This window comes from Prunus persica, chromosome G1 (genome assembly GCF_000346465.2).
Source record: "Prunus persica cultivar Lovell chromosome G1, Prunus_persica_NCBIv2, whole genome shotgun sequence".
Lineage (NCBI taxonomy): Eukaryota > Viridiplantae > Streptophyta > Magnoliopsida > Rosales > Rosaceae > Prunus > Prunus persica.
Genome location: NC_034009.1, coordinates 31922997 through 31948639, shown reverse-complemented (window position 1 = coordinate 31948639; position 25643 = coordinate 31922997). Strand labels below are relative to the sequence as shown.

Here is a 25643-nt window from a genome sequence, read left to right as displayed (position 1 = left end):
AATTTCTGTGGTTAATTTGAAATTCACTCGTTCTACTTATTTCCTCTTATTTGTGTATAAATATGTTACTAACGAAATTTTCTTTGCAGAAAACATCCAATTTTCTCCATACCTAGTGATGCGATATCCACTTGTTTTTCCTATTAGTGAGCACTCAATGTGCTTAAGAAGCGAGACTATCTTTGATCATCGATTCAGGAACCGAGACTATCCCTGATCATGTTTTCACTACATCAGGGAACTGTAATGACGACCATATGCTCTGATCTCCTGGAGTTCTTTTAGACTAGGAGAAATGAGAGTTTGTTGTCTGCTTTTATCAGCTTCCTCCCCTAATTGCTTACCTTACCTTGCAATCAATATCACAATTTTTGTATCTTTTCTTTCTTTTTATAACTCTCTGTTCATAAGAGATTTTATTTATTTAGAACGAATATTTGAAGAAAGAATCCATGTAGTGATCCTAACACTGAGGGTTATTTTTTGATAGAGAGAAGAATTGTGATTTTTGCTCTTGCAGGATATAATTATATCATCAAGCATTACGTTGTATTTGTTGAGCCGATACGAGCTTGGAAGATATTTGAGCAAAGTCTCTCCCACCTAAGGATGTAAACGATACTTATGTTATTTCATACTTGTACTCTTATTTTTTGTACAACATCCTTGAAAGTAACCAAATGGGGAGATAAGGCCATTCTAGAAGAACGCCATGCAAAAGACCATTCCAGAAAAATGACTTGCATTATAGATCGTTCCAGAAGAACAACTTATATTATGACCATTCCAAAAGAATGGCTTGTATCATTCTGATATGTATTCATGAATTATTAATGCAAATTTCACAGATTGTAAGTTGAATACATTAATGATATAATGTATAGATTAAAGTCCCATAAAAACAGAACATGGGTATAACAGTGATGAATATGATGCACGTCTGTTGCGTAGCAAATTATATAGATTGAAGTCCCGGAAAGACAATCCTTTAACATGTCAACATTAATACGGTACACACCTAATGCGTAGCAAATTATATGGTTTAAAGTCCCAGAAGGACAATTAAATTGACATGTATGTATTAATCTGTGGCATGCCTGCAGCGTGACAGATATACGGGTTCTAAATGTTCCAACTCCCTAAATGGAGATTATCCACGCCCTACTGTAAAATAACGCTCCATTGGAGGTTATGATCCACATTCTCACATAATTCATCTGATAAGAGATGTCTGTCTGGAAAGAGACAATAAAAGCCTCCTGAAGTGGCTTGGGTACCCAAAAGCAAATAAATGCTTATAATTGATGCATGCGCATGCACTTGAGAATGATGGGATCATGAATTGATGAATGACAATTTTTGATTTTAGAGTAGCTACTCAAATCATCAATGGGCTGTGTTGATTGGAACCACGTTATATTATTAAATGTCGACAATATCATTGGCCAAAATGGAAAGAGGCAATTCCATTGTAGATGAGAATGAACGTGAAAGAACAAACCCACAGTATGAACCCCAAAAGATGTTAATACTGAAAGTTATACTTGGGTATTCAGAATAAAAGGAAATATACCCACTTTGTATGATACAACGTTTATGGCAGAAACAAGAAATGTTGTCCATATTTACAGATTCAATTGTGCCCCCTTATTGCATATTTACGGAGGCCAACATATTATCTTTAAGAGTTATTAAAAGCATGGAGCATATCGCCAGAAGCGATTCCCTAAAGATATATAAATAGCTAGTTAAAGCTATATAATGTGTCATAAAATTTAATCCCTTAAACAAAATCCCTGAAAGGATTGCAATTGTATGAAGCAAGTCCCTGAAGGACATGTGCTTGAAGCACAAAACTTGTACTCAATACCAATGTACATAAATTGCCTCAGTGAGTACATTGATTATAATATATTTGCAACACATTAAAACTCCTGAAGAGTTCAAGAAATATTTGTCTCGGCCTAAAGATTGAGCATTATGCCAACGAGATTCTTACTTATACTAAGAAGATATTGAAGTATTTTTATATGGATTATCTGTTGGGCACTTAAAATAATTTTCCGGAAGTGTACTAAACCGAATATTATATTTTTCAGATAGAGCTCAGCTCCATCACTACCACTTTGGGATGATGTGAGGCATATTTGATGTTATCTCCGCAAAACACCATATATGGGCATATTCTTTTCAAGTGAACTTACAAATAGCCCAGATTTTGTTAGATACGGGGGACTCTGGAAATTTCTATGGTCGCTTACTGGAAAAATTTAGTCATTAAGATTTCAGGGAGAGCATCCAACAACATTACAAGATTGACTCACATAAGCAGTGTCAACAGATGATCAACAATATGGCTTAAAGATATTTTGCCAAGCATCAGAGGGAGCTTGCTGTCAATAAAGACCTTCACACACTGTACTCTTTTTCCTTCGTCCAGGTTTTTATCCCACTGAATTTTTCCTGGCAAGGTTTTAACGAGACAGTGTCGCACATACACAGAATTTTATGTTACACATGGTTATGTACTCTTTTTCCCTTCGACCAATTTTTGTCCCACTGGGTTTTACTAGCAAGGTTTTAATGAGGCAACATGAGTGCATTTAACATTATCCTTATGTCCCAAATAAAGTTGTACTTTTTTTCCTTCGCTTAGGTTTTTTCCCATTGAGTTTTTCCAAGCAAGGTTTTAATAAGACAACCAATCTTGGGACATATAATCTCTAAGGAGTGTTGTAAAGTGAGAGTTGAAGCCCACATGAATGATGTATTAGTCAAAAGATGAAATAATGATGTTGGATAAGAGCATCATCGTGTCTCCCTTGCCACTAATGGGTGCCATTTGCTTTGCCTATGAATAGACTCATTTTCTTCTTGTAAACACACCAACGGAGAAGAGAAGAGAAAGAAGAGAAAGTGAGAGGAAAGAAAAGAGAGTGAGAAATCTGAGCATCTAAGTTTTGTCTGAAAAGAAATCTTGTCAGTGTAAACACCATAAAAAGCAAATATAATTCTACTCCCAATATTCAGTGGTACTTCTTATACTCTGTTAATTTTATTTTTATAACAAAGAGATCATTATAACAATTTTGAAGGCCCAAGTCGATTTTTATACTACTTGTTCATGCTCAGAAGTAGAAACGATTTTGATAGAATAACAAAAGAAAGAAATTACAATCACTTAATAGAAACATTTTCTCAAGATATCTTCCAAACTGTTGGGGTCGTTACTCCGAATGTTGTTCCTCCGGTGTGAAACCAGTTGGTTCCGTAGTTTTGGTCCTTCCCAAAACATTAGTCTCGATTGCTGGAATGTGAGGTTGGGCCAAGTCGTCTCCCATGATATAATAAATTAGAATCGTCGGACTTTTGGGATGTTCAATAATCAATTCAAGCTCAAGGAGCACGGCGGAAAGAGAGCCTACTTGGTGAATCAATTCTCACTATTACATCATCCTCACCACCTGATTCATCACTGGAATAATCTTCCACTACCGCATGACTCTTATGAGGGTCTCTACTTCGCTCCCCCGGTTCTGGAGGACTCATTTGTCCAGTGAATTTTCTCACTTCAAGGTTCTTTCTGACAGTTGTAGCCCCTTCTGATCTGACAGAAACAAGCGGACGGCCATGATATGATGGAACACTCGGATATGAGACATTATGGGGAGGGCCCTGATATGCTGGAACACTTGGATATGACACGGTGTGTAATGGCTTAATGCGATCACTTCTTGGAAAACTTCTGTTGCGCCGCCGGACATTCACCTTTGTGGAACATAAGAAAAGAAGTTAGTCAAAAGGAAGAAGACCTAAATTGCCATCAAACATGACTTTCAAATATCAAATGTGTCTTCCAAAGAGAGAGGAAGCAAAATTAAAACAGTTTTGGATGATGACTATCTTAAAAGCTTTTGGATTGAACTGTTCTTTGGAAGATAGATAAACTGTCTGAACCAACAAAAAGATAAAAGAGCCTCAAAGGTTGTATAGGTTTCAAAATCCCATATACATATTAAAAAAACCATCATTATATCCCAAAGCACTAAAGAACATGATAAGAAACTGAACATACCATGCTGCCATAAATGCTCCACTGCATTGCCCTTGCTGACAAGCTATTAGCTTGCAACTCAATCCCTTCAGGGTTCTGCTTTTGTTGCTTTGCCTTGTAGAAATGTTCAGGCCAACTCATAAGACCACTATGTTCTCCGCTAATAGATCTATGGGGGTGATCAACTGCATGTGTTACAAATGAGGATGGCCTTCTAATTAGAGTACTGTCAGATTCAAATGCTGCAATGTCGAATATAATCACTCTTGATCTTGTTTCAACAAGATAACTGGATCCTAGATGAGAAAAACTGGCTCCCCTGGTGCCTGTTATCATCAATCAGAAACAAAAGGGTTAAGGATCCTCTTGGGCATAACCAGCTATGATGATAAGAAACAGCAATCCGATGATTAATGCAACTCAACCACACTACACAACATATTTCGGGCTTATGGAAAGGTCTGAACCATGCCAATGATTAATGCCAACACTACACGACATACAAACACAAGTTTATATTACCTGATGCTTCCAGATTTGGGAAGCTTTGGTAACCATGTGGGGGCAACAGAGGAGCAGGTGATGTGATCAGTTCTTCTTGGACACCTTGGGTTTTAACAAAACCTTCTAATAGAAACCCAATGGAACGGTAAGGAATTTCAAAAGATTCTCCTCTTATGTAAATGGTCATCATTGACCTTTCTGCAACAAGAGCTCTCAAATCTTGCATTGCCATTTTCTCAAATATTTGTGGAAGGAAAAGTTTCACAAGAGCAATGGCACTTTCCTAAAAATAAGTCAAACTAAATAAAATCAGTTACATCATAATAAATCCATAATATTTTCCAAAATTCACGTCATCATATTGTAATTTCACATTTGCCATACATGTTCCACATGTAAAGGTCAAAGACAAAAATATTGACCTTTTGTTTTAGAAGTTAATAACAATAAATACAGCCCTACAAGTTTTGGCAGCTGCAACAAGATGAAATTTTTAGTAAGAAAATACCTGCCAGAGGAAGTGTTCTACTGAGGGATCTGACTGAAGCACTGAAAGTATCTTGTGAGTTTCAATGCAAAAGCAGAGAACCACAGAATCTGTGATCATGTCACAAATGTAGGGCTTTCCGGTTAGCACTTCATATAGTCCCAAAGTACTCCCATGAGTAAAAGTTGGATGCAGCGAGTGCTTGTTTTTTATGCTTTTACTTATCCACTGCCAAAAATAATTCTCATCCATGATATTGTCCGTGAGGAAATAAAGAAAATGTTTCGCATGAGAGTTTTAATTACCTTGACTACCCCAGTGGAAAGAAGCCAAATACCAGTAGGCTTGGAGCCCTCCCTGTAAAGTGTCACCCCACGCAATTTCATTGTTTCCTTAGTAGAACCTTCAAGTGGTTCACGAACTGAAGGAGGAAGAGCCCCCATTAGAGGATGGAGACTAATCAAATCATTTATTTTGGGAATCTTTACTAATGGGGGATTCCTTAGAAGCTTTTTCAAGTCAGTCTGCATGGAAATTTAAAAAAAAAAAAAATTCTAATATTATGAAAGAGTGATGCACAAACTAAATAGTAATAAAGGACAAACAATCACCAACAGACCTGGACGGCATCATGAAGATGAAGCATCTCTTTTTCTTCCAATAGGCCAACCTTCTCAAGGTTTTGGAGATAATCAATTAAATGGTTTAGAACTGAGTACGTCACTTGTCTTGTTTTCACAACACGCAAAACCTGAAAATTCCAAATGTATTCATATGTACAAGACAATCTCATGCTAAAATAATCTTCCAAGCAAGGATTCAGTGAGAATTTTTTTAACCATATGTATGGTAGGTTCAACGGACTTTGGATAAAACAACTCCAACTAGAATCCAACACAACTTATCATCATAGCACACTGTGGGAACCAAATTAAATCAAAACCCTAAGTCAAATATTTCCTTCCATTTGGTGATTATTTGACCTAATTGGTTACTCAATTAAATTGGGAGTTACCTAATTAAATTGGGATTGATTTGATTCCTACCATAATTAGGGATTTGATTTAAATCAAATCCCTAATTAATCCAATCTCGCCAAATCGGGTGGAATAATTCTTTTCCATCTACGGAATTATTCCTCTGAAACCCTAGCCTCCGAGGCCCCTATAAATAGATTGCTACGCACAAGGGTTGAGGTACGTTTAAATTCCTACTGAAACTTTGCAGAAATTATCCCTCACAAACCCTAACCGCCATACTCTCTCTCCCTTTTACACAAGGCTCCAACCACCACTCACGGCTCCGGCCACCCGGTTTACACCTTACATATATATCTCCATACCCTATTTAGCTATTGTTTTCTCTACGAATCAATTGAACTAACTTAGGCATTAGAGGGCCTTTGGCCAACACCCCCCGGGTGTGGTCCTCTTATTTGGATCTATTTTGCCGGGAGAAAGAGGCGGCGAAGAAGAAAGGGGAATCTTTCAATCAAATATTTTCGTGGGAAGAAATCGCTCCCACACACACCATATGGAAACTTAACTAACAAACCTGAGGAAATGTGACACGAACATCTTCAAGAAACTTTTTTGCTTCTTCTCCTTCTGCCTCACTTTCATTAATGACGACAGAAGCAACTTCACTATCACCTAAATAAATCAGCAGATGTAAAATAATTATATATTTTTCAAAATTTAGGGTTACCACAATAACCAAAAACAATTTCCATTCCTACATGACAAGGGCAAATATCATGAAGAAAAGCATGTAGGGTAGAAAGTAAATTTCCTTTTCAAAATAGCCAAAACAATTACCAAAAAAGGTATTAACTAGTAAGGAAGACTATCACCTATAAAGTCATGAAGTTGCTGCCTTGCAATTCTATGGGCACGAAGAAAGGAAGCACAAATGTAACATGCAGATTCCAGCCTTTGCACAGTGAAATAGGTTACCAACTTCTGTGGGCAAATGCTTGTTTTATGGAACTTGTAGTAATTCGGGAAATGAACATGAGCTTTTAAACCTTTCCAGTCACACAGAGGCTCATCTGAAACCAAGTCAATTGCTTCGTCTACTGATTGCATCAAAATATTTGCAGTAGATTGTGTAATCCTTCCCTCATCAAGCATGCTCCAGTAAGCAGCTTGTACTCCTAAGACAATAAATGGTTTTATATTAGCAAATGAGGTCACAGTTAGACATAGCAACCTTTAATTTTCACACCATGGCTGGATCTATGGGAAGTTATGCATCAAAATGATCTCAAGGAGTTTCTTTCCAGGAAACAAGCGTCTTTAAGAATTTTAGTTGTATGTTTACAGAAATCTACGAAATATAAATGCCTAAGCTTGTAAGCATAGCACGTAAGTGTATCTGGGACTGAAATATAAACACTAACAAATTTACCATTCAAAAGACGTTCGCGTATATCCTTCAAATTTGTAAGATCCCGATTATTATCTCTTTCAGATGCAGCATGAGGGTGTACATGTTCGCTATCAACATTATTTAAGCTTGCAATATATCCTCTCACTGTGGGCCAGTCAGCCGGTCCCAATTCCTCATCATCTCCAAGATCACCAAAAGCCTCTAATGCTTTGTTCAACATTTCATATTTTGTATACTCCAGTACACGCCTCTATTATAAAACAAAAGCATATACATATAAATTCATAACAGGAATGCCTTTCTGGAGCCATTAATAAAAAATGTGCTTTATTTGGTTCTTGTGGAATGTATAGAATTCAAAGTATAACAGATTCACCAATAAAGAATAAAAGTTCTTGAAATTTAATGTAAACTCGAATAAAATACTATAAAATATAAATCCGGGAGATACATTTAGTGTGAGAGGAACCCAAGCTGTTGGTGATATACCTAACAATGCTTGAAGGCAACTGAACTGTAATATCATGCATTCTTTCCGACAAGTGAACCACATAAACACCATACTGCTCTTACGTAAGTAAATCAAATCGTTCACATCATCTCGATTGTTGGACCTTGACTATCTCAACTCAAGAGAATACAAGGATCAATTTTAGGTCACTGACATACTGGATCCTTACCAATAATGTTGAACGCCTAACATCACTAACCTACTGCTATGCTAATCCACCTATAGATCTTGTTGTGCAGTCAATACTATAATCTGTTTTGGAGTTTTCAGATTGTATCCACCAATCCCAGTGTTGGGAAAAGTGCCCAAAGATAGACCACTTGTAACTAACTAAGCTTGAAAATTACAATGTACTTTCATATGGGTTTAGAGCTGCACGACATAAATATTGAGCAATTATTTAAAAATTATAATCCCAAAACAAAGAAATGGAGACATAAAGCCGTACAGGGAGAATGCAGCATATAATTTGGGGGACAGTTAAATCCTCACCTTAGCTGCTGATAGCTTGTCCATATCTAGAAGGCGTAAAACAAATTGTGTGGTTGAACCATTCACAATTAGTGTCAAGAAGACGATTCCACCAGTGAAGAAAACAAACTGCAGAGGTGAAAACGATTCTATGTTGATGTATAAAAAAAACCAGCTTTAATAATCATATAAAAAAATGTCTCTGAATGGGTGTGCGTTCATGTTCCATAGGCGTACCAAGAATCCTGTGTCAGAACTGAGAAGCGAAGAGCTGTCACTAGTACGCTACAAGAATAAAGGAAAATAAATTAGAAGCAATACAAATCATCAGCATTCAAAGAAAAAAAAGGGAAAAAAAATTGTATAACATATAAAATAAAAACTGGTTCCTTTTGTAACTAATGGAATTGCACAGACTACACAATCACTGAATGTTTGACACAGCAAATCAGGTGAGTAGATGTGTGAATGAAATATTTCCTCAGCAAAAGCATCAATAATGGAGGTTTTGCAAAGTCCTTGTTGGTTCATTGAGAACGTTTTGTAATGCACCATCCAACTTAAAAGCAAACAATTAGTGAAACTAAGAACACAGTAGAGATTTTTAACCACATGGTGCTAATGAAATTTGGCCATACCAACAAGGTAAAGTAAATTTTCCCTTTGTATAAAATTAAATCTTAATTAACGACAGCTTGCCTTGACTGACAGTGAAAGTGACAATGCTACAGCCCCTCTCAGACCTGACCATATAAGGATTATAGCCTCTTTCCAATCCAAACCATAGCCAAAATACCGAAGCAAGGGAAACGACACCCCAACAACTATGAACCGGGAAACTTGTATGTAAACATAGAGAAGAATGAGATAGGCCCAAGAATATCCTGAAACAAAAACATTTAGAGTTACAGAGAGTTGAGAATAATAAATAACTAGTCTAACTGTGTAAGCATTAGTAGTATGGAACTGTATTTTTCCTAAGTTAATAGAAAGATAAAAAAGCTTAACATATAGTCAACTAAAAAGTTAACCATTCCTATGGTAGGGAACCTATATTGAAGGATAAGAATATAGTACGGGAAACAGGTAGACAAGTTGAAAAAATATCTATCAGAACATATGACATAAAAACTAAATATTTAAAAAGTCAAGCAGCAAAGTTAAAGAGCTAAGTGTGCAGAATATCAAAGAAATAATGCGGGAAACAACAAAAATATGCAAAGATCGACCATCCTTTGTATTTTCGCAGAGTCCACACCTGATCGGCCCTATATATTATATATGTGTGTATGCGCATCCATCTCTGTGCAATTATGACCAAGCATGTACATAAATTTATGCATGCAAAAATGAATACATAAATGCATCTCTGTATTTCAAAAAGTAAGGATTACCATTTTCAAGAAAATTTTCACCGCTAAGAACTCCTTCAGCTATAACAACTCCACTGAAAAGCATAGGAGAAAATATGTGTTTTAACATATGTAGCTCATGATCAAGCACATGGTACCAAACAAGTGCTAAAAGTTAGTTATGCTGATTTCCTTTTATTATTGGCACCAAACAAAATGGAATTTAAGAGCGTTGGATTATGCACTTACCTTAAGATGAAAATTAAGGTATTAGCAATATAAGCAACCATTTCCCTGCGAAAAGATGCCTAAAGCATGAGCACATAACATTTTATAAAGAGTAGATTGAAGGAGACATTTTTGAGCTGGCATTTTCTTTATGGACCTTATATATCTCTACCAAGTTCCACCAGCATGCCATAAATCACTGACAGGTATACTCCAATAAATGTCTAAATTAGTTATTGGCATACTTCGGACAATAGACAATGTATATTGCTTAGAAAATCCCTAATTCACATATTTCTTGTATCTTTCTGTTCGAGAGAGTAAAAACAACAAAGATGAATCAACTCATCACTTGGAACTTTATTTAATCAAACAGATTGCTCTAGATCAAAGAGATAGCAAGCGACAACCGCAAGACATACCAGAAATGATGTAAGCTTTGTTGGCTTTCACCCTTAAAAGCTGTCCTTGCAACTGCAGCATAAAACCTGTCCACAGATTATAATATTAAGACAAATGTATTCTCCAGTGTGCAATGAAATCTTATTGAGCATTCCAGCTTACATTCCTAAAGTCATCACCGTCAAGACACCAGACACTTCAACACCCTCTTGAGCCTGTTGCACCCAAATAAAAACCTCAGTTTTTCCATAAACAAAACATGCAATTTTTTTTTCTTTCTAGATATGTGAAATGCATTATAAATTCAGAAATATGTTTACTGTAAAAACATCAACCTTCTTTATGCTTCAAAGAATCCGTGTGAAAAATAGTTTATAGTTGACAGGTTGCAATGGTTATTTTGAAAATTTTATACATCGAAGAGGCACAAAAACATCAAAAAATAAAAAAGACATAAATTTGGAAAGGATCGTATGTAAAAGTAGTCAACTATAGCATTTGTATGACAGGTTTCAATAGTAAGAATTTAGCACGAAATTCATATGAATATACTGACATACCAACCAGAACTTAGGAATAATAATCAAATGAACCTAAAAAATGAAGCATCCCATTTTTTGAACATACAGTGAAGTAAGCAACGTAGCTGACAGCAAGTGTTAGTGTGATCTCTATCACAGTGTCATTGAAAATGAACCCGAGCCAGAGGACAGATACTATACCATAAGCAAGACCAATGCCTACACTGGACGAATAAAAGTGTTATATAACCAGAAGAAATCTGCCATCTTTGCTCAAAGAAATAAGTGAGACATACGCTCCAAGTGAGACTTGAGATAGAAATTTAATTATTTCCACCCAGTCATAGCTTTTTCCAAGAACCATTCGATAAAATAGCTGATAAACCACAATTGCTGTCCTGGACGAAATTAAACACATTCAGATAAGAGGAAATATGAAAAGCATAATTACTCAAGATTGTAAGTAACAACAACAGCAACCACCCATGGGTTTTACCTACACAAAATATTGAAGAGTAGAGAAAAGAGATTATCTGACTAGAAATAGTGTTAGGTCACTGAAAATCTATACCCATCATTCATCAAGGATTCTCCCTCAATTATTGTACTCAGTTTTTTGCTTGCACCAAGCTCTTTTAATAGTGCAACAACAGCCACAGGATCAGTAGCGCTGAGAAGCCCGCCAAGCAACAATGATGTTTTCCAACTCCAGCCATAAGGGAAAGTGAGCTGCAGTTGTATATCACAATATAATTATATAGCACAAACATATAGTCTAATTAACAAAGTGTAGGATACCTTCAAAGCAGATCCAAGGCAGAAAGTTGATATTAGAACACCGGGACCAGCCAGTATAATCATTTGTACCATACACCTCTGCATGAAAAACGGAAAAATCTGCCAGTTCATTTCATGTCTGACACAATTTCAAATTGAACAGTGACTTTGCACGAAACTACAAGCTAGAATTGCACCAAAAGAAAGTTTGTTCTTCTTATTTGTATAGATGTGTCTCAAACTGTCATTGATTGTGTGAAGCCATAACCACAGAATTGTGAAGTTGGTTTTGAAAAATGCATAGCAGCCTTATAATTTACGTGCATTTCACAAATAGAAATTATAGGACCATGAAAAGGAACCTTTATTTGGTGCACTTCCATAGAAAACGAACTCTCAAAAAGAAGGGCGGGAAGAAAAACAGCCAATAGAAGGTCAGGATCAATATTTGCCCCTGCACAAAAAGAGGAACAGTAAAACTGTTTATAAGAGGTGGAAGAAAGAAACCAGTCCAAGTCAAAGCCTATAATAGGCGTTGCAGTACTATGTCAGCAGAAAAGATGTAGCTGGAACTTACAAATTCGAATGCCTTCCCCAATCTTCCCCATTTGATGATGTGTACCATATTCTGCATGTCTTGGATCGTTAATTAAATTGGAACAAACAATTCAACAACAGATGAAACCAGTTGCAATGCCTAGAATTTTCACCAAAGCAACTCCCAATGAATTTTTTTTTTTTTACAATATAACTAAAGACACAAGCGAGAGTATCTATCCACCATCTGATATGGGCAGACAAAGAATAAAGTAATTTTCTGTCCCATAAAGAATTCATTCGATTATTCGTTATATTCCATCATTTTATTCTTTGCGCATCTCACCATTGTCCTGCTACCGGTAGTTTTTTTTTTTAATTCTTGGCCCCAGCAAATCACCCAAAACCCACTGACTTTAGACGGTCTTGACAAATTCCTGAGCCAGGCCACGACTATTACTTTTTTTTTTTTCCAGAAGGCCACTACTATTCCTACAAGTAAGAAAAAACTCAAAAAATAAAAGCAAAATGCTCTTAAATTTATTTATTTATTTGTCAATAATCAAAGCACTGAAACCAGCAAAGCTGAAAATTTAACAACTTAGTCGGAAAATTGAAATGATATTCTGCATGCTAATGCTAAAATATTAAAGTGCCAAGAAAAAAAATGTAAATGAAGAGAGTGAGGGAGAGAGAGAGAGACCTATGGAACCGAGGGCAATGCCAAGGATGAGCAAAGCCACAGTGTAGGGTACTCTGGTACCACGCAACAGATGCCTGCAAGCGATTCCTAACACCAAAGACAGCCCCACGAATGCCACTGCGTCCGTTGGATCCGATGTCGTTGATGATGAGCTTTCTTCTTCTTCCTCTGCCCCCAATATTCTGTACGGTAACTGCCATTCTGTCACCGTCGCCATTTCTCAAATTTAATTTCAATTTCAACTCAAGCAGCTTTCACTTTTGATTAAGCAGCAGACCAGTGAGCTGCTGTTGTTGCCAGTCACGCCAATAAGAAAACAGAACAGTTTACACACAGTTGTGTAAGCTCAGCTCAGGTGCTCCCCTCTGACAAGAGAGAGAGAGAGAGAGAGAAAAGAGAGTTGAACAGTACTTTAGAGAGATTTGTATATTGATCTTTCATCATGACTGATTACAATAATGACTCTGATATATAGGGTTTAGAGTTAGGGCATTCACAATTAACTTCTTAAATCATACTCCCTATTTATCTCTTAAAATAAAGAGACCTTAAGAGCTCCTAAATCTGATAAGAGAAAAAGAACTTCTAGTGACTTCTTATAATATAATGCTACTTTATTTAATGAATATTTCAAATTTTTATTTAATGCTAACTTTTTTTTTATATAATAAAGATGGACCAATTAAAAAAGAATTATAGCATTTATGACTCTCTAAACTAGAGAATATAATTGAAGTTTAAATTTTATAGAGAGCTTGTAAAATAACTTTTATATATTTTTAGCTAAAATTTAACTAAAAAATAGAGAGCATGATTATGAATGCTCTTAATCTTGAATTGGTAACAACCTAACTAACATCACGTGGTGTCATATTACAGTTATCACCCTCCCCCTCCCGCTTTATGTGCTGTTAAAAAAATGATCAAAGTGAAGTGTGCAATGTGACTGTACTTTTTGCTTTCTTTAATGAATCCGAGAGTTTATCAATATATATACGCACATTTCAAATTGTAATTCTCAAGAAATTAGACAAGTATTTTTCAAAAGCTTTCTTTGTGTCTTTCATTAGAGTTAGAAATGTCATATATAATTTTTATTTGTTCTTACTTGGCTTTACAATGAATCATTTACCTTTTTCGCAGCTAGTTGTGGTTTATGCCAACACCACAAGGAATAAGATAAATTCCTTGTGTTCTGAACGTAGAAGGTGCCAACTTTTTTCCAGGGCACAATATGTATTTGTAATTTTGTAGCTTGACAATAATGTAGAATTGGAATATGCCATACACCGTTGCCTCTAGTTGCTTAAAAAAATAACTGTTTGCAGCTTGTAATGTCAACTCAAAACCTTGACGATATAGATTTGGATCTACTGGACATAACGAGAGCATATATAATATGTTAATTAAACGGAGCACGAGGATGAGATTAAGACTTAAAAAATATACAAAATTAGTGAAATACCCATTTCTAGACATGAAACTATAAATATACCCTATACTATTTAAAGTATAGAAACACACCCAAAATAAACCCAAAAATCGACAGCTGTAGATTTTTTAAATTTAATAGCAATGTTGAATTATTGTTTTGCCCTTTTGCCCAAAATAAACCCAGCTCCAAGGCTCAATTAAGATAAACGGCGATTGCTCCTTCAAAATCTAGGAGCTGGTCTGTGAGAAATCGACGAGCTGCCGATTTCACTAACCTCCCCGTCGGAGCCGCATCTCTAATTTTCATTGCTTTCTAGATCTCTCACTTGTTTTCTCATAGATCTTGCAGCTATTATCTCATAGCTCAATCTCTCGCATCTTAGTCATAGGCAAGGTCATTTTACAACTCAAGAAGTGGACTCGGGTCCTGATCTATGAGGCCGACTCTTTCCTCCACCGACAATGATGGGTTGCAGAGGCCTTTTCTCTGTTCGGTGAGATCATCGAATCGAAGATCATCAACGACCGTGAGATCGAGAGGTCCAGGGGCTTCGGCTTCGTCACTTTCAACCACGAGAAGGCCATAAGGGACGCGATCGAAGACATAAACGGCTAGAACCTTGACGGCCGTAACATAACCGTCAATGAGGCCCAATCTCGTGGAAGCGACGGTGGTGGTGGTGGTAACGGAGGTTACAGCCGCGGAGGATATGGCGGCGTTGGCTACTGAGGTGGCGGTCATCGTGAAGGCGTTGGGGATAGCGTCTAGATGACGATTCGGTTTAGGCCACTTAGGTAATTTGTATTTGATATTCATTTGAGTTTTGAATTGTGATTTTAATTTTTTGTTGTTTATAATTTGGATTGATTTTAGATTCAGTTTGGTTGTGAATTTAATCTTGTGTTTTGGTTTGAGCTGTGGTTAAAAATCTGTGATATTGAATTGGGTTTTCATATTAATTGAGGTACCCTTTTTGAGTTGAATCTGAGTATATTCGTGCTGGAGGGTTGGGTTAGTAGTTTGAATTTCTGAGTTGGATTAGGCTTAGCTTAGTTGAATTAAATATTTTTTTTATTCAAGGATCTACAATTCTTCCAAGGTTGATTTGTGAGTTGGCTGCAATTTTCATTGTAGACCTACTTTTCAGCTACATTGCTGTGAAAGATAGACCTTTTCAAAAGCGAAAAAAAGAAAAACTAATTGGCATCTACCCTAGACCATACTAAATACCTTTGAGTATTTTAGTTTTCTGCTTCTTTGCCTTAAGAAGCTGGAGGCTTGTTTAATTTATGTTTACTTTTTAGTCAAGAGTAGCTCAAAAAATTTAGATTGACATTCATGTGGTCAAGGTCTTTGGGTCCTAGACTAATGTGCTTTCAGAAGCTATGTGCTAGAGTGAGGTTACATTAGTCTAGATGTAATGGAGTAACACTTTCAATTAGTAGAAAACAGTATCTAAAGCTTACTTTCAGAAGCTATGTGCTAAAATGAGGTTATGCGAGCCAGTTCTAACTTTCTAACTATGTGGTGTGCTCTCTATTGTTTTTGGAATCCAATATGCGCACGATGCCTATGGATTTTCGTCTGTTATGTTATTGTGATAATAAGTTCAATACACAAAACCCTACTTTGAATCTCAAGAAAACTGGAAATGCTCCAACAGCAATACTTTGTCATTGCTGATGCCTTTTGATGTTAGTTTCATTGATACATGAAACAATTACTAGTACTGTTCAATTATACATTATCAAGTTTACGACGCTTTTATACCGGTCTCATTCTGTAATGTAACATGTTGATACAACTTCTGATGGGTTGGGTTGGGTCTATAATTAATATTTGAACTCTATTTCATATAGGCAAATTCGGGAAAGAAGATCCAAACTTTTTTGAAGAAAGAATTTATTACAAAGATGTATTTGTTTGGTTACTCACTCTGTTTAGTTGATCAACTTTAATCTCAAGTGAAAGAAGGTGCCCATAGCCATTGCCCGGCCATTCACATCATGATACCATTGACTATCACTAAGGTAATGAAGGTAACACTTTCAAATAGTTCTATGACATAGTATTAAAAGTGTACTTCTATGACATAGTATTAACAGTGTACTTTTTTTTTTTCTTGTAGAGGTATTTCCTTTTGCCTTTGCGATGATTTCTGGTGAAACTTTGGACAATTAGAGGTCGTTTCTGCACAGGATATCGGATGTATTACTGGGTTTTTTTTGAGTTTTTTTGTATGAAATGGTATTAACAATGTTTTCTATGAAATGGTAGTAACAATGTTTTCTATGAAATTGTATTAACAATGTACTTCTATGACATGATATTAACAATGTACGTCTATGACATGGTATTAACAATGTATTTCTATGAAATGGTATTAACAATGGTTTATTGTATGAAATGGTATTAACAATATCTTTTTGTAAGAAATGGTATTAAAAATATATATATTTTTTGGTATGAAATGGTATTAACAATGTTTTTGTATGAAATGGTATTAACAATGTTTTCCTATGAAATGGTATTAACAATGTACTTCTATGACATGGTTTGCAGAGGTTCGATGGAGAAGAAAGGGTCGTAGGGGCATGCCCTTGGTTTTCGTTTTTTTTATAAATAAAAAAAATAAAAATCTGGATTGGGCTTGTTTTAGGTTTTTTTGGGTTTTTTGTATTAGGCTTCTTTTAAGTTAGTTAGTGGCAGTCATGTAATTTATAGAAAATTCAACACTCATTTTGTATGTAGTAAATGATTTTTGGGTATGTTTCTAAAGTGTATTTCATGTAGGGTTTTTTTATAATTTCAGCTTCTATTTTGGATATATCACTAAAGCTCTCTAAAAAATAATCAAACAAGTACAAAACAATGAAAGATTACGTTAACAAATAATTAAAGGTACTATTATGTTAGGGTAGGTGATGACTTTCATAACATAAATTTGTTCGTTTTTGTATGTATATACTAAACTTTATAATAATAATAGAGTTGATCTTAGCCAGAAGACATTAATTTAATTGTGAAATCAAGATCATCGATGCATGTGGCCATATGTCAATTTTTGTACAATTAGACTCTTCATCATTTGTACTCTTTTAATTAAAATTAAAAGAATTAAAAAAAGAAAAAGGATAATATGTCCCAGGATTCTTGCAAACCTTTCCTTTATATTTTCAACCCACTTTACCCACAACCATCACTTATCTTCTCAGCATAAATTCATGATGGGGAGATAAGTGGTGGGGACACAAGGAGAATACGTGATGGGTAGATAAGTGGTGGGTTGGAAAGGAGGAGAAGGAGGTTTGCAATAACCATTGGACTTGGACATGGACATATTCTCCTGCTTCCTTTTTTGAAAATAACGAAGAGTCCAGCTGTACAAAATTGACATGTGGCTATATTTGAATAAGAACACTTCTATGCCTATGGGCAATGTGAATACTGGCCATCCTTATAATTTTGTTTCCACTTCTATATGTAAGGGTAAGGACAATTACTATACACTTTAATTTATTTTCTATTTTTTATACTTCAATTTTAAAAAGTAATTTTATTATTTAATCTTTATAGAAAAAAAATTTATTAGTAATTTTATAGATAATTTTTTAGTATTTTGTTCAATTTTGTTTAATTTTTATTACATAAAAAATGGCAGTCATTGAATAGCAATGGAAAATTTGATCGGACGCCTCAGGTGCTACCACATGCCTTGTAGCAGTGGAAAACAAATTTTAAAAGCTCGCTGATGCCAACCTGGGGTCAGCAAATTCAAGCAACAACATGGGCTGGATCTGCCTTTGAACTTGCCCAGATTAGTGACCCCCACGTCTTGCTAGAGCTACTTTATCCGCGATGGAGTCGTCTCGCGGGCCTAGGGCCCGCTCCTACCTGGGCCCAACTTTTGCGATGAAAGTTCTCTAAAAGCTGTATTGGTGACGTGGTACTACAGTAATATTGTATAATTTCTCCAAGTTTCCACATGTCCCAGCAATGGTCAAAACGTAATTTTTAATTTGGGCCTTTTGTCTTTCTATCCATCACTATATTTCCTGGAGTATCTGAGATGGACCAGGAGGCCCAAATTTATTTTAATTTTGGGCCCTTGGCCTTTTGCAAACAGAAAAATATCCAAAAAATAATTTGAATAGTGAAATATTTTTTCAACTATTACGAAGTTAAAAAAATTCATTAAATAGTATGGGGTTTATAGCTCTAGAGTACTTACCTTCGCATCCGAAGTCTTAGATTTGATTCTCCCCTCTTCATATTGCTTGTATTAAAAAAGAAAAAGCAAAGGACTCATTAGTGTAGTGGTTTGGAATAATTACTTCTCTAAGAAAAGTCTTGAATTCGAGTTTGAACATTCACATATTATGTTATCACTCATCTTAATAAGAATTTTTTTATAAAATTAATTAAATAATAAAAGAATAATTATATTATAATAAATAAATAAAACTCCTTAAATTTGATTCTTTATTTATATTCTATATATGTAATGGGAGATTCTCTAATAAGTATATTATATTAAGAATTATTTACATATTTTTAATTTCCAGCCTTAAATTACAATAAAAATTATTTGAATATTTAACCCTCTTCTCATAGAAAAACTTTATTATTACAATTTTTTTCCTGATATATGAAACAGGACTACATACTAATATATAAATAAATGTTAGCAAAGATCACGAGCTCCTCCTAAAATACATCCTCAGTCAAGAAAGCTGACAAAAGGGCAAAACGGGAAAAAAAAAAAGAAAAAAAAAAAAAAGAGTAAAAATGAATTAAAAGAAAATATTATCAGGTTGCTGTAGCGGTTTGTTCATTCTCTCACTTTATCAGTTGAAAATATCACTCGTGTCTTCTTCTCCGTCAAGACCATGAAGAACCTCTCGACGATTCTCGTCCTTGCCGTTTTAATCACGTGCTGCGTTACCCACGTCAGATCGGACGCCTCCGATCACCGCTACAATGATGGCGACGCCGTCCCTCTCTACGCCAATAAAGTCGGCCCCTTTCACAACCCCAGGTAACCATATAAAATCTCATCTGGATCTGACTTTGGATCTGGAGAAATCCTCTGTTTGGAACTCCATTTTCAGATACTCTTCATGCAATTGCTGATTTTGGAAGATTCTTATTGCTTCCAAACCGGCCCTTGCACCTTTTTGTAGGGCATTGACATTGAGGAGGCAACTGACTAATGTGTTGTGTATTTGGTTGTTTTGTTTGCTTTCAGCGAAACGTATCGGTATTTTGATCTCCCCTTCTGCTCAGCAGGTTTTATATCTCAAACATTTTGCCTTTTACATTCTACATTCCATATGCAATGGCTTGACCAAACAACCCCCCCCCCCCCCCCCCCACAAGAAAAAGAAAGTTTAAATGCGTAAATTTTAGCTGCGATATCTAATTTCTTAGTGGGGAGCATATGCATAACTTCTAAAATAGTAAATTCTCCTGAGGATAAGTCCAACAACAACGGCCTTCTTTATAATTTTTGCACTTGAAATGTAGATTCTTTGGATCAATATAAGCGCTGTCCTATGCCCTAGTTTTCGAAGGACGGTATGTTATAGATTTTCTTATGTTTTCGGTTTTAAAATAGGACAAAACTTGCAATGGTGCAGCTAATAATTGTAGCTGCGTTAATAGAATTTCTTTTCTGTTTTTTTAAAATTTCCAGAACAATTTGATTTTTTTGTAAGTTAAGATGGGTCCTTTATCAATGGTAGGTGATGTGAAGGAGAAGAGGGAAGCACTTGGAGAGGTACTGAATGGAGATCGTCTTGTTAGCGCTCCTTATAAACTTGAGTTCAGAAAAGAGAAGGACACTGAAGTTGCTTGTAGAAGGAAGCTGACCAAGGAAGAAGTTGCTCAGTTTCGAACTGCTGTGAAAAAAGACTACTACTTCCAGATGTATTATGATGACTTGCCCATCTGGGGCTTTTTGGGAAAGGTTGACAAGGAAGGAAAAACTGACCCAAGTGAATACAAATATTTTCTATACAAGCATATCCAATTCGAAGTTATGTACAACAAAGACCGTGTAATTGAAATCGGGGCCAAGATGGATCCCCATTCTGTTGTGGACTTGACAGAGGACAAGGATGTTGATGCAGATTTCATGTACACTGTAAAATGGAGGGAAACAAATATTCCCTTCGAGAATAGGATGGATAAATATTCACAGTCCTCTTCACTTCCACATCACTTGGAAATTCATTGGTTCTCAATCATAAATTCATGTGTCACAGTTCTCCTCTTGACGGGTTTTCTTGCAACGATTCTTATGCGGGTCCTGAAGAATGATTTCATGAAGTGAGATTTTAATTTGTGAGCCTTGAAAGCTTGTTGTTTATATGAAATCTCTGGGTTTTCCGTTTACAATTTATTGTCACTTATTGTATTTATTCAATTTCTTAATAAGGTATGCACAAGATGAGGAAGCTGCTGATGACCAAGAAGAGACTGGATGGAAGTACATTCATGGTGATGTTTTCCGGTTCCCCAAGCACAAATCTTTGTTTGCTGCTGCTCATGGTTCTGGAACCCAGCTGTTCACTCTGTAAGGATTATTGCAATCTTTTTAGATATATGAATTTTGGATTATTTCATGCTAGTACTAAATGTTACTGTCTTCCCCTCTGTGCATTTCCAGCACAATTTTCATTTTTATGCTCGCACTAGTTGGTGTATTTTATCCATACAACCGAGGAGCTTTATTCACTGCACTTGTGGTCATATATGCACTCACTTCTGGCATTGCGGGATATACTGCAACTTCTTTCTATTGTCAACTTGAAGGAACAAACTGGGTAAGTAAAAATGGATTCTGTTCGCAACAAATGCAGCTTATGATTTCTGCTTATTAAAGTGAAATGGAATCATTTAGTTTCCTCTTCTGGTTGACAGGTGAGAAATTTATTACTTACTGGGTGCCTTTTCTGTGGGCCTCTGTTCCTGACATTCTGCTTCCTTAACACTGTTGCAATTGCTTATAGTGCAACTGCAGCTCTTCCTTTTGGTACTATTGTGGTAATTGTCCTTATTTGGACATTGGTAACATCACCATTGCTTGTCTTGGGTGGCATTGCTGGGAAAAACAGCAAGGCTGAGTTCCAAGCTCCTTGCCGCACCACAAAGTATCCTCGAGAAATTCCCCCTCTTCCATGGTACAGAACGACCATTCCTCAGATGGCAATGGCAGGGTTTCTCCCTTTCAGTGCAATATATATTGAACTTTACTACATATTTGCCAGTGTCTGGGGTCACAGGATTTACACCATCTACAGCATTCTGTTTATTGTTTTTATTATTCTTTTGATTGTCACTGCCTTTATAACTGTGGCTTTGACCTATTTCCAACTTGCTGCTGAAGATCATGAGTGGTGGTGGAGGTAAACAAGTCTTTCTTGCATTAAATTTTCCATAGATATTCATATTCTGGTTTCAATTTGTAGATATTGTTTATATCCTACAAATAGGTTAAGTTTAAAAAAGAACAGAAAAAAAGATTCTTCGGATTGTTTCTAGTCATTGCTGTTCATTTTGAGCTAGAAAATTTTAGAATTACTGTCGATGTGATCGTCTGCGTACCATTTGTCTGGACTAATCAGAGTTGTTGATTTGTGACAGGTCTTTTCTATGTGGTGGATCTACTGGCCTCTTCATCTATGGCTACTGCTTGTATTATTACTATGCTCGATCGGATATGTCTGGTTTTATGCAAACCTCGTTCTTCTTTGGTTACATGGCTTGCATTTGCTATGGCTTCTTTCTCATGCTTGGTACCGTAGGCTTTCGTGCCGCCCTGCTGTTTGTTCGTCACATTTATAAGTCTATCAAGTGTGAATAGGGGGGTTGTTTCTTCCTCTTTTTATTCTATTTTTTTTAAATGATAGGAAAAAGTCTATGAATTTTGTTAGAAGGTAGGCGAGAGTGCCTTCAGAAGCGGAAGCAGAGGAAGCAAGCTTTTCGAAGTAAAAGCGCTTGGAGACTTGTCTTTTGCTTTTGCTTCAGGCATGGGGAACATGTGGGCATTGTTGGGGTTTCCTTTAACTATTTTCACTATATGTATCTATGGACGCGTTAATATAGGGAGCAGCCTTGTATGTCCACGTTTTACTTGCTCTCTGAAATGACTTTTTCCATGTTACTCGTTCGTGAGTTTGGTAGCCTTATCTAAAACTATCTTCATCTCTTACATTCGAAACAAATAAATCGGAGGAGGAGCAAGCCACATTTTAGACGTAAAGAAGTAAGTGATAAAGATAATGGAAAGGAATTTTATTTTTTGGTCGCAAATGTTATTATATTTACGGACAGTTGTCCTTGATTTCATCCCATCCCCTATAGTTCCATTTCTAAACTTGGATACATTTTCTTCTTTAAAGATAAAAGATGTCAAGATAATGGAAAGGAAATTGATATTTGGTTGGTGAATGCTTCTGTTTCTTTGTTTTTTTAATAGTACCAAGTAAGGAATTTCTCACATGCATGTCACTAAGATGTTATGAGAGTTTAAATTTGAGACCACTTGTTTGACCACTTGTTTGCAAGTCAAGGCTTTTCTCAGTTGATAAATGCTTCCGTTAATAAGCTTTCAAAGAGGAGATAAAAGTCCCTACAAGACCTTGCACGGTTGCACCTCAGTCATGCTCCTCCTCAATTAGCGTACATGCTATATGCCGACTTGTAATAAAAAATAGTTACGATTTTGGTAGATCTTTGCTTTGCACGATGATAAACGGAGTCTCCAACACAAATGAGTAAATTAATTAGAATAATAGAACAAATAAAATATATATATATATATATATAACCGATAATTCCAACTTTCACACGGAACTCTATATATATTCATATAATATTTGTACTTGAAAACAAGAAGAAAATAAAAAAAAAATAACTCCAATCCAATGCAAGCCCTGAATAAAAGAATAATATTCCTATTCTATATAAATTTTCTTCACCGGCGCCTAGACGTGTTAAATAAGACCTAGTAGCAGCGCATCATATACGCCGCCGGAACAAGTAACGAGAGAGAACAAACACATGTACATCTTTTCCTAAGACGAACATGTCAACGCCCCTTGGTGTTGGTGCTTCTTTTTATTTATTTAGAGTACTCTACTCTTTATTTAACTTTAATTCGATTTCCTCCCCTCCGAAGACAGGGTCACAGTTGGGCGTCAATGTCGACAATTAGATCATGCGGCCCAACAATTGAGGCAAAGGTAACTGCTTTCCGCTGAGGAAAATGACTAATCTTTTCCAATTCCTCGTCAGTCAACGACCAATCGAATATGTCAACGTTCTGCTTCATTCTTTCCTTGTTGTTGCTTTTTGTTACCATGCTCACCCCTTGCTCATAAACCCACCTCAACGATACCTGAGCAGTTGTTTTGCCTTTGGCTTTGGCAATGTCTTCGAGGATGTTTGAGCATAAAACCCTGTCGTCTCCTACTCGACTGTTAGCTCCGCCCAGGGGAGAGTAAGCTGTAACATGGATACCCTTTGCCTTACAGAAGTCATTCAGTTTCTTTGTCTGCCAAGCGGGGCTCATCTCCAACTATAAATAGTTAAACCAAAATTTTAATGAGAATATATATATAATTGATATTATTCATGTTCGCAAGTACATATATAAAATGAGAACGGATATAATGATATATATACATACTTGGTTGAGGACGGGAGGGATTTTGGCGATGGAAAGGAGGTCCTGAAGCATGTTGCAAGTGAAATTACTGACGCCAATGCCCCTGGCAAGGCCAAGTCTCTTGCACTCTTCCATGCCTCCCCAAACTGACTTCAAATCTAGAGGTAGCACCATCTCTTTTGCAACAGGCATACTCTTCACCTCTCCCCCAAATTTGAAGGGCCAATGAATTATGTACATATCCACGTACTCCAGTTGCAGATTCCTACATATATATATAGCAATTAATTAATATTAATATGCAAACAATTAGTTGCTGATATAATTATATATATAAGAAACTCTTAATTAATAGGCAAAAGATTTGTCATATATATATGACATCAATAATAGTTAGTTACCTTAGACTCATGTTAAGGGCAGGCACCACAAGATCCTTCTCAGCAAAGCTGGCAAAAAGCTTGGTGGTGATGAACACCTCACTCCTGGACTTGATGAGTCCAAGACGCACAGCATCGGATATGGCTTGACCTAGATATTTCTCCGACCCGTAAACTAAGGCGGTGTCAAAGTGGCGGTAGCCGGCTTTAATGGCTTCAAGAACCGCAGCCTTGTCTGTTTCTGGATCCGGCGCAGGGTATGCAGTTCCCATGCCAATCACTGGAATGGCTAGAATGTCGTCACCGCAGCTCAGAATTACCTCAGGAATTGCCTTTGCCATTGTGAATTTCTATCTGATTCAATTCAAGAGAAAAAGGAACAAGAAGATAGATGTATAGATCGATCTGCACAGCTGCTATATATAGCTCAAGTCAACTCAAAGGAAAAATATATTTATTCTTGGCCTTCAACTACACCATGTCCATTCTATTTATAAGCAGGTTGCAGGCATGTGCATACACCCTGTCAATTATCCCAGCTTATTTGTTTAATATGTAGCCGGACCAAAAGAATCATAGAGCTTATTTCCCACTCAAAGTTTCTCCGCCCCTTTTACCCACGCACCTATTATTAGAGGTCTTAGTCAAGCTGCCTGACCATGTCAAAAATTAATCAGGAGTCCAATTATATGACGCCACATGTTAATTTGCTTTGTTTTACCGGCAACTAGGATTATACAATATTGATTCCACGGATTAAAAGTTCTATTTATTTCAATATAGGTATGATTATGGATATAGCTAGGGATTGTATGTGCAACTGAAGCTATTATTTATTATTGCATAGAAACTCTTGTTTTTGGTCATGTAGAGAATGTGGTAAGTACCCAACACCACTAGGAGTTTGGTCAAGTATAACTGCAAGGATATCTCTCTTTTTTTCTTTCTATTTTTGGGTCAAAGTATAACGGCGATCGAGGATCTGGAGCCTGTATTGCACCGGAAAATACCGTACTTTTGATTAGAGGAAACAAAGTTTCTCGTCTTTTTCCCCCGCTCTGTTTCCTTCCTTGCGTGTCACATTCAGTCATGGTGATGGATGTTGAAGCTGGGCATTGAATTTCTTCCGGCAACTGCTACCCATCTTTGATCTTTGTGGTCCCCTAATTCATTCGACGAGTAAAGTATTTAGCCTGAACTAAGGACCAACTCTTGAA

At 36.3% G+C, this 25643-nt stretch overlaps 3 protein-coding genes and 1 pseudogene across 4 annotated transcripts; 2 read left to right on the top strand and 2 right to left on the bottom strand.

Moving 5' to 3' along the window:
- On the bottom strand, nt 2996–13390 carry LOC18793606 (sodium/hydrogen exchanger 8). 2 transcript variants are annotated; one of them, XM_020555788.1, is made up of 23 exons: nt 12939–13390; nt 12276–12326; nt 12061–12152; nt 11720–11797; nt 11493–11650; nt 11218–11319; nt 11028–11145; nt 10563–10615; nt 10421–10486; nt 10020–10064; nt 9813–9865; nt 9118–9302; nt 8656–8703; nt 8440–8547; nt 7455–7686; nt 6898–7200; nt 6600–6697; nt 5665–5796; nt 5351–5569; nt 5067–5273; nt 4577–4841; nt 4076–4380; nt 2996–3768 (listed from the first exon to the last, which is right to left on the bottom strand). In XM_020555788.1, exons 1-23 carry the CDS (start codon nt 13153–13155, stop codon nt 3397–3399), a joined length of 3507 nt encoding a protein of 1168 aa, XP_020411377.1. In that variant the 5' UTR covers nt 13156–13390; the 3' UTR covers nt 2996–3396. The 2 variants fall into 2 exon arrangements, with proteins under 2 accessions (XP_020411377.1, XP_020411378.1); XM_020555789.1 differs by lacking the exons at nt 11720–11797; nt 12061–12152; nt 12276–12326; nt 12939–13390 and having other exon boundaries at nt 11218–11314; nt 11493–11606.
- On the top strand, nt 14058–15102 carry LOC18792001 (annotated as a pseudogene).
- On the top strand, nt 19211–22588 carry LOC18789324 (transmembrane 9 superfamily member 3). The gene is made up of 7 exons (XM_007225553.2): nt 19211–19411; nt 19622–19662; nt 20118–20703; nt 20813–20950; nt 21044–21200; nt 21298–21782; nt 22021–22588. The coding sequence occupies exons 1-7, from the start codon at nt 19263–19265 to the stop codon at nt 22238–22240; spliced, it is 1776 nt and encodes a 591-aa protein (XP_007225615.1). The 5' UTR covers nt 19211–19262; the 3' UTR covers nt 22241–22588.
- Nucleotides 23174–24976, bottom strand: LOC18792656 (D-galacturonate reductase). Its single transcript, XM_007222791.2, has 3 exons — nt 24448–24976; nt 24068–24311; nt 23174–23956 (listed from the first exon to the last, which is right to left on the bottom strand). Exons 1-3 carry the CDS (start codon nt 24765–24767, stop codon nt 23564–23566), a joined length of 957 nt encoding a protein of 318 aa, XP_007222853.1. The 5' UTR covers nt 24768–24976; the 3' UTR covers nt 23174–23563.